General features: G+C 43.0%; 1 protein-coding gene across 1 annotated transcript in view; it reads right to left on the reverse strand.

Annotated features, from left to right (window-relative positions):
- F10 (coagulation factor X) overlaps window positions 1-4,013 on the reverse strand; it is a 29,625-nt gene extending 25,612 nt beyond the window's left edge. The window contains exon 1 of the mRNA XM_007942410.1: window positions 3,944-4,013. Within this exon, the coding sequence (XP_007940601.1) occupies window positions 3,944-4,013 (70 nt within the window). The remainder of the gene's footprint in view (window positions 1-3,943) is intronic.
- Window positions 4,014-9,757: the final 5,744 nt, after the last annotated feature.

The following is a 9,757-nucleotide window of genomic DNA, read 5'->3' on the forward strand; positions in this document are numbered from 1 at the left end:
TCTCCTTTTTTGGTATTTTCACGCAAATTCTTCTGCTAGTTGGGGTTTAGTCCCCTTTTGTATCCTTCCCTTCAAGGCTCAGGGGTCCAAGATTATATTCTGTGTCTGTGTTAATTGGTTTCCCTTTTCTTTGTTGAAGAGCATCTGTGCAGTCCTTCTGCCTAGTCCACCATCTTGCCGGAACTCCCTCTCCATGATCCTTTCTACCGTGAATATTTATGACCATGTTACCTCCCACTTCTCTGTCTGTACTTCCTCTGTCTCTCATTGCCTGACTGCTCTTCATCCTTTCACTATGGTTCTGGAAGACCCTCAGGATTCTTTTCTTGGCCCTTTGCTCTTCTCTTTCTGCCTTTTTTTTTTTTTTTCCCACAGAACTCAGACAGTCTCATCATACAAAGATGACCTTCCAAGTTGATGTTTCTGGTACTGACTTTCATCTTGAACGCCATATTTTCAACTATTCCCCCTCATTCAGAACTCCAAGCTCCCCAAACTGAAAAGTAGATTTCAGAATCAAACAGTCTTGGGTTTTGAAGTCACCAACTGCTTACTATTGGTAAAGGGAAATGATAATACTCTATTTCTCAGAGTTTTTTTCTTTAAGTATATAAAATTCTTAATGTTGAGTTCAATATACACTAAGTTCTCAATAAATGTTACCTTCATTCCTCCTTCAAATTACTGTCTTCTAATTCCCCATTTCTTTCAGTGACATCTAACAACACAAGGCTCTCAGACTTGCTATTTGTTGATCCCTCCCTATTACTCTTCAAATTCCCTACAAAGTCTTATCCTATAAATTGAAAAAAAAAATTTTTTTATTGTGGTGAAAATATACACCAGTTCAACAATTTCTACATGTACAATTCAGTGACATTGATTATATGCTTTGAGTTGTTTGTCCTTTCTTCCTCCCCTTTTCCAAATTGTGCTACCACCATTAACATCAACTCAATGCCCTGTAAGCAAAAGATTCTCCTTTTACCCTCCTTTCTACCCCAATCACTACTACTAATCTTTGGTTTCTGTATGTTTACTTATTCCATATAAGTGAGATCATACAATATTTGCCCTTTTGTGACTTACTTACTTCATTCAGTATAATGAACAAAGTTCACCCACGTTGTGATGTGTATCAGGGATTCATTTCTCTGTATGGTTGAGGAACAAGTAAGATGTATTTGCAGTACAACTCACATTTGTCCTGCATGTCTGTTCACATACCCACTCCTCTCTTCCTCTCTCTCATATTGGAATTAACAACTCAGGCCTGTATCTGAGCCTTAGTCTAATGTTTCTCAAATTGCGACCCATGGTCCACCTGCATTCCAGGAGGATGGGGCAATTAGAAATTTATATTTTAATGCATTTCTTGGACATTCAGTACACACAAGTTTGAAAACCACTGCTTGAGTCTCTATCCCTTCCACATGGCCCTACATCCTCAGTGCCAGATTATCTACTTTTTGTTTTGTTTCCACTTCCCTAGAACCAAAGTGATTTTCCATGGACTGCCTCAAGGGACTAGTTACCACTCAGCAAGGGCCTGATAATCTCACTCCACCTGGCCAGGCCTTCTTTTCTTCTTCTGATCCCTTAAAGGAACTTTCCATTCCAGTATGCCAGGCCACATCCATGTTCTCATTGACATTCTTATCCCTGAGCATTCTCTCTTATTTTTCTGCCACCAATAATTCTCTCCTCCTTTGTGTTTCCCATCCAAATCCTATTTTCTCCTCCCTCCTCCACAAAGCCTGATCTTGCCTCTTCCCAACTGGCCTAGGTACTAAGCATATGTGCACTTGAGCTAAATTGCCAGTGAGAGAGGAGGAAGGCCTGGGTGACAGGCACAGGAGTGCTGGTGGAAGGGATGATGCCAAGGAAGCCAAGAACTGGAGTGTGACTTCTCCTTTCAAAACCTTACACTAAGCTAAGTGTCATTGCTCTCCACTATCCTTAGAATGAAACCAAAAGTCTTCACCAAAGCCTCCCTCTCTGGTTCCCACTGTTTCTCTGACCTCTTTACCTTCTTCTTGCAGCCTCACTCATCTCTCACCCGGCCACATTGACCTCCTTGTTCCTTAAACATACCAAGCACTCTCTTACCCAGGGCCTTTGCACTGACAGTTTTCTGTGTCTGGAACACTCTTCTTTCAAATATCTCCATGGCTCAGTCCCACAAATGTCCCTCAAGAGGCCCTTCCTGACCACTTTATCCAAAGTTGCCTCTTATACACATCTCTCCCTAACCCTTTACTCTGATTTCTTTTCTTCATAGCACTTACCACTCTCTGACATTATACATCAACAGATACATTGCCTGTTTTCCCACAACTAGAATGTAAACTATGTGACAAAAAGTACTTACTCTATTTCATTTACTTGTGTGTCTCCAGTGCCTGAAGACACAGTATATGCTTAATATTTGTTGAATAAATGAAGGAAGGACTGGACAATTAGCCTGACCTTTAGGCTCAGCCTTCTGGCCCAAACTTTAGCCACTTGAGAATCTGTCAAAGTGGCCATCACCACAAACAAGGACAGTGTCACAGCCATCAAACGGTTTGTGAAGAAGGGACAATCATCAGTTGAGCAAGAGTAGGAATATGTGGGACAATTTAACGTCATTCAGTTACATTTGTACTGACAACACAGATGATGTGGCCTCTGAGGACAGAAAAAGAAAGTAGACTGCCTGGTCCCTGCCTTTGGGCGGTTGACTGTTTTCTCCCAGAGTCAAGGCCTGCATTCAGGAAACCATCTGCCAACCATGCTTGGTCATGTAGGCACACCTGGAAGTAATCACACATGGCAGAGAGGATGCGGCATGTGGGTGCTGATGAGGGAAGGTGGAGGTGTCAGGGATGATGCTAACATGAATTAGGCTGGAGTGTTGGGGAGGATATGAATTGGCAGGAGACAAGCCTCAGGAGCAGCTTTAGTGATGGGAATGGCTGGGTGGGATGGAGACTGGTGGGAGAGGAATGGAACAGATCGTTGAGCAGATAGGGTAAGACCAGAGTATGATTGTGGAGGCCTTGAATGCCAGGAAAGGCATTTGGATTTTACTGGAACTGGGGCTTCATATGGGTCTCATGAAGAAATGGACACATCAGCAGAAGTGTATCGGCAGAGCAGAAGGACACTGTATGCAGGTCAAACTTTGTTCCCATAAATGCATCTGCCTCTTTTCAGGTTCTTCTACCTATCTGTCCTCTGTTCTTTTTTTTCCCTCTTCTTTCTCACTTTTCACCATTTTTTCCATTTCTCAAATATCTGAGTTCTCTTCCATGAGGTGCATGTTCCTTGTTTTCTCCTCAGCTTTCCTTTGCTTTCACTTTATTTAACATGTAAACAAGTCCCAAAGCCTGCTGGTTGGCCTCTTCTTCTACTGTCTCTGGTGACTTTGCTTTTATTTCTTCCTTTCACCTGGGCCTACATGTCCTGGATGGCCCAGAGGGCCTTGTCAATCTGGCCTCCATTTTGCTGCTCTTTCTCCAAGCCTGAGGGTGGTGGCCATGGATCCTTTTCTCTTTCTCTCTTCCTTGCCAGGGAAGCTCCTCATTGCCTAATAATCCACCCCCAGCAGTTTCTCCTCAGTTTGTTTTGGCATTTGAGGGAGGAACATGTGTTTCTTTGTCACTTTCTCCCTCTCTCTTCCTCTGTCTCTGTCTCCATGTTTCTATCTATCTGTGTCTTTGTGCCCTTTGAAATGCCCATCTGACCCCCTCGCCCACAGCAAGAAGCAGCTGGTTCTATGTCTATTCTTAGCTGGAAAATACGGTAAAGAGCCGAGCTGTTTCACACTGTCCTTGACAATGAGAAAGGGGTATTCACTGCCCCCATGACCCAGATTCTTGGGATCACCCATACTTCCCACCCAGGGGGAGGAACATCTGCAGTTGCCCAAGGGCAGCCTGGTGGGGGGGGGGCTGCTTACCACTTGCCCCAGGCAGCAGGAGTCCAGCCAAGGAGACACCGAGCAGGATGAGATACAGCCCTCTTGCCATGGCGTTTGGCTGAGGAGAGCCTTCTCCTGTCCACTCACTGTGACAAGCCACCTGGGGCAAGGTTCAACTCACACTGGCTTCCCAGAGTGGCTCTGATGTCCTTCTGCTTATCACAGCCTCCTGATTGGAGCGTGGGTGTCAGCTTGGTGTAGATTACTGCTGGGAGCCCGGCCCCCTACCCCCGCCAGTGCTGCATCTGCCTTCCCCACTTCAGGCAACACTGGGGGATGGTCTTATTTATACTGTCATCCTCTCAGTAACCACATTTGGGTGACTAACTAAAAGGTTAGTGGTTTATAGTGCCAGATTACAGGTTTACCTGTGTTTACTAACTAATCTGTAGTGAACATTTTTTTGGCACATCAAAGATTCTGATTGTAGGTATGGCTGGCGTCTGTCTGTCTCCCAATCCCACAGCACTTCCCTACAGAATCAACCAACCCCAACCCAACCCACTGCTGTCAAATTGTATCTGACTCATGGCGACCCCTCCTTGGGTTTCTGAGGCAGTATCACTACGGAAGAAGATTGCCCAACCTACAGAATCAAAGCCTCTTCAAATTTATATATCCCTGACAGAGATGGCATACCCAGTGAGCAAAGTAAGTATGAGCTTACTTACTGATCTGTTATAAATAGTTTCAGATTAGTAAGTAAGCACAAGTAAACCCATGCTTAACTTGCTTATGGGGTAATCCATCCCAGTTGGTTTAAATCTTCTCAGAGGCACTTAGGAGAAGTCTTGGTGAACTACTTCTGAAAATCACAGCCATTGGAAACCCTACAGAGTTCAGTTCTACTGTGATGCACATGGGGTCTCCATGAGTCAGAATCCATTTCACGGCAAATAGTTTTTTTCCTGTGGTGTGCAAAGATACTTTTTGTTTGTAAAAGAGAATAAAAACATCATTGGGTAGTCTTCAAACATGTTTGAATCTAATGCTTCCATCAGTGATAAAAGGCAAATATTATTTTCCCCAAAGCAGAAAATTGAGGTTTTGAGAGAGTTTAAACATTAGCCTAAGCTCTTCTGTGGTAGACATGGAATTTGAATCTAGATCTTTTCACACCAAACCCACTGCTTTTTCCTCTGGTCTGAAATGGCCTTTTGTTCATGGGTTTCACTATTCAAGTGAGTATCAGTTAGTGCCTGTATCCACATGGCGACCTTCTATCACAGACGGTTTGGTTATCTGTGTTCTTCCTGTGAGTTAATTTTGTACCTGCCTCCATTCTCCCTCCCGCCCTCCCACTACCCACCAGAAAGGGACTAGGAGCTCTCAGGAGTCGGAGCTCATGTCTCGTGCATCTTTTTATCCACATAGTTTCTTGCACAGCAGACTTTCTATAATACTTTAAGGAGGAGTAACTCCTCTTCAGCATGCAAGGGACAACTGCTTTTCTGGAAATGCCCTTGTTATCTGTTGGTGACAGAACAAATAAGCATGAGGTTGAACAGGGTTTTCTCCTTTCTTCACTTATTTGCAAGCAGAGCTTCTGGACAGTGCTGTCTTCACAAGTAATGGAAGTGGATATAGGTATATAGGGACCGCAGGCATAGCTTCTTCAGGACAAATGTTTTCCTAATCATGTACTGTGTCAGGTAGGCTAGGCTAGATGGAGGAAACAGATTAACCTGAAATCTCAGTGACTAAACACAATAAAAACCTGTTTCTCACTTATGCAAAGTCCAATATAGGTTGGGAGGACTTCTCCATCTTGTAGCTCTGCCATCAGAGACATGAGGCCTCCAAGGTTGCCATGGCAGGGGAAAAGAAGGCTAGAGGCACAGAAGACAAGGCTGGAGAACTGCATGGGAAGCTTTTAAGGGCCAGGCCTGGAGGTGGCTTACATCTTTCAACCCACATCCCGTTAGCATTGTCAAATGGCAGCAACCTAACAAACAAGGGAGATTGGGAAATATGGAGGTACCCTTGGACATTTGTTTAACTAACAGTCTCTCAAAAATACGTGGTCTCACTTGTATTTGGTTCTTATCCTTTGAAACCCCCTGAAGTAGGCTCTGTAAAATGATGGCTATATGTTGTTGTTATGTGCCGTCGAGTCAGACCTGACTCATAGTGACCCCTCCTTGGGTTTCTGAAGCAGTATCACTATGGAAGTAGATTTCCCAACCTTCCTTCCGAGGAGTGGCTGGTGGGTTTGAACCGCCAGCCTTCTGGTTAGCAGTGATCTTGGGAACTGAGGCCCAGGAGGGGGAAATTGATTCAAGTCTGAGGTGATGCTTCTCCTTGACAGGCAAAAACATCTCGATGTTCCACATTATGCTTCCCCACCTCTGAGTGTCATAGAGGAGCTACTAGGGAGGGCATGCCCATGCCTGTGTGTGTGGCAGGTGGGTGCCCAAATAATATGCATGTGCAGCAGATACTAGGAAAGCATGCCCCAGAACTCAGAAACCTTTCCCACTGATGGCAGGTATGAGGATGCAACCACCCGAGCTTCTCTGCTGAAGAAAGTCTAGGAGACAGGCCTGGACTCTTGACTCTAGGCTTTTATAATATACATAGAAATATTCTGGAATACAAGGTCTAGAAATTTGCTAGCTTTTTTTTTTTTTTTAATTGTGATATAGGTGAAAATTTACAGAACAAATTCATTTTCCATGCAACAGTTCATACATATTTTGTTCATGACATTGATTGCAATCCCCACAATGCAACACATCTCTTTACACTTCCCCCCTGTGGTTACCTTTTCCCTGCTTTCTGAGCTATCTCCTTGTACAAATAGTGCCTTTTTGATCTCCTATGTTTGATCATTCTAAGGAGTGCACCTACCTTATGTAAATGTTCAATTTATATGCCTGTCTATTGTTTGACCAGAAGCCACAGGAGTGAGTGAGTTCAATTCCAGGCTTGAAGGTGACTAGGGGCCATAATCTCCGGAGTTTCACCAGTCTCTAACAGATCAGTAAGCCTGGTCTTCTTAATGATTTGGAGTTTTGTTCCATACTTTTCTCCCACTCTATCAAAGATCTCCTATTTTGATCCCTTTCCAAGTGATTGACAGCAGTAGCTGGGCACCATCTAGTTCTGGTCTCAGGATCATGTAGGCTGAGGTTAGCATGGTCCACTAGTCCTTTGCACTAATTGTTTCCATGTGTCTCTGGTTCTTCATTCTTCTTTACTCTGGACGAGAGACCAATTGTTGCATCTTAGATGGCTACTTGCAAACTTTTAAGACCCCAGGCACTACTCACCAAAGTAGGATGCAGAACATTGTTTTTGTGTAGTATGTTATGCCAATTGAGCTTGATGTGTCCTGAAACTATGGTCCTGAGCCCACGGTCCCAGTGACTCCTTCCCTCAAGGTGTTTGGCTATGGCTAAGAGATTGCGAGCTCTGGTAGTGTAGTGTCTAAGACATTTGACTGCTAACCAGAAGGCTGTCAGTTCAAACCACATGTCAGTTCAAGCCATTCCTTGGAAGGAAGGTTGGGCAATCTACTTCTGTAGTGGTACTGCCTCGGAAACCCAAGGAGGGCTCACTATGAGTTGGATCTGACTTGATGGTAGTGAGTTTGGTTTGGGTTTTTTTTAAGAGGTTATCCTCACTTTGCTCCATTAGCTCTATTACATACATATATGGATATTTTTATAGTACTTAAAAATATGTATGTAGAAATATCGTCTGCCAAACTTATATTTGGTCATGGCTATATTCCCTTTTGCCCACACATATCCTGATCATTTAGCCTGTCTACCTATGTATCCATCTGTAGATTAATGTTTGTTATTACTGATAATGCAGTATTGTGTATGTAAAAGTTTTTATCTTTGTTGTCCATACCTCTTGTGCACCTCTCTGTGTCTTCCTTTTCCTTAGTGCTACTTTATTGGTCACTCACTTTTGGTATATTGCCTTTCCCTTCACCGAAATCAATGCTTGTCTCTTACGTTTCTAGTAATTTTCCCTTTCCTCCCTCCCATCCCTGGTAACAAACAAAGAAAATTTCCTTCCATATGTAAACCTTTCCTTGACTTTTTACAATAGCACTAATACAATATTTGTCTTTCTGTGATTGACTCAGCACAATGTACTCCAAGTTCATCCATATTATGTAGTATTTCATGGATTGTACATTATTCTTTAGGGAGCTCTGGTAGCATAGTGCCTAAGGCACTTGACTGCTAACCAGAAGGCTGGTGGTTCAACCCCACCAGCCACTCCTTGGAAGAAAGATTGGACAATCTACTTCCGTAGTGATACTGCCTCGGAAACCCAAGGAGGGGTCGCTATGAGTCGGGGCTGACTCGACGGCAAATAACAACAACAACAACATAGCCTTCACCTACATAGAGAGAAACTGGCATAATAACAACAACAACAACATAGTATTCCATTGTGTGTATGTACCATAGTTTGATTATCCGTTCCTCCATTGATGGACACTTAGGTTGTTTTCATCTCTTTGCTGTTATGAACAGTGTTGCGATGAACATTGTTGTTGTTATTTGCCATTGAGTTGGACCCAACACCTCCCTGGGTTTCTGAGGTAGTATCACTATGGAAGTAGATTGCCCAAACTTCCTTCCGATGCAATGGACATGGGTGTGCATATATCTATTCATTTCCTGGCTCTCACTTCTTTAAGGTGTATACCTAGTAATGGGATTGAGGGATCAAATGATATTTCTATTTCCAACTTTTTAAGAAATTGCCATACCATTTTCCACAGTGGTTGTATCATTTTACAGTCCCACCAGCAGTGTATGAGAGTCTCAATCTCTCTACATCCTGACCAGCATTTGTTACTTTCTGCCTTGTTGAATTTTGCTGTTATTGCTGGGGTAAGATGGTATCTCATTGTTGTTTTGATTTGCACCTCTCTAATGACTAATAATTACGAATATTTCTTCATGTGTTGTTGGCTACCTGAATATCTTCTTTGGTGAAGTGTCTGTTCATTTTTTTCCCCAATTTTTAATTGTATTGTTTATCTTTTTGCTGTTGAGGTGTTGAAGTTTTCTATAAATTTTAGAGATAAGTTCCTTGTCAATATGTCATTGCTGGATATTTTTTTTCCCAATCTATAGGTTATCTTTTTACTCTTTTGGAGAAGTCTTTTGATGCACAAAAGAATTTAATTTTCAGAAGTTCCTAATGATCTACTTTACCTTCTACTGTGTCTGTAGTTTTACTTATGTTTGGTAGTCTATTAATGCCAAATATTAGGGCTGTTTTGGTTACCTAGTGCCACTCTCACAGGAATATACCATAAATGGGTGGTTTTAACAAACAGGAGTTTATTTTATCACAGTTTTGAAGGCTCGAAGTCTGAGTTCAAAGTGCCAGGATCCAGGGTCTGAGTGAAAGCCTCTCGACCTTGGGCTTCAGCTCTGCCTCTTGGTCCTGTCCCACTGAAGCTAGAGGCATCCCTTCACTCAGGAAGATGCTGGCTGCTGAGGCTGATAAACCCAAGGTTGACAAGTGAAAAGGCACAGTTCTGATATTACCAAACCACATGGCAGACATTAATTCAAGTCCATTAAGAGTCCCAAGATCACCAGACAACATGGCAGGCTGCTGAACAATGACTTGGCTACATGCAGGGTTCAAGCATGCCACAATCTAGAGACCTTTCTCAAAGCTGCTTTTTATATACTGGAAGCACACCACATCCTCAAAGCAGCTAGTCAGCTGCTTGAGTAAATTCTACCATGGAATTGATTGCCAATCTTACCATGGGGAATAACTACATCCAGCTGCCCAGCCCCTCAA

Source organism: Orycteropus afer, unplaced genomic scaffold, assembly GCF_000298275.1.
Source record: "Orycteropus afer afer isolate SDZICR_OR568_19922 unplaced genomic scaffold, OryAfe1.0 scaffold00089, whole genome shotgun sequence".
NCBI lineage: Eukaryota > Metazoa > Chordata > Mammalia > Tubulidentata > Orycteropodidae > Orycteropus > Orycteropus afer.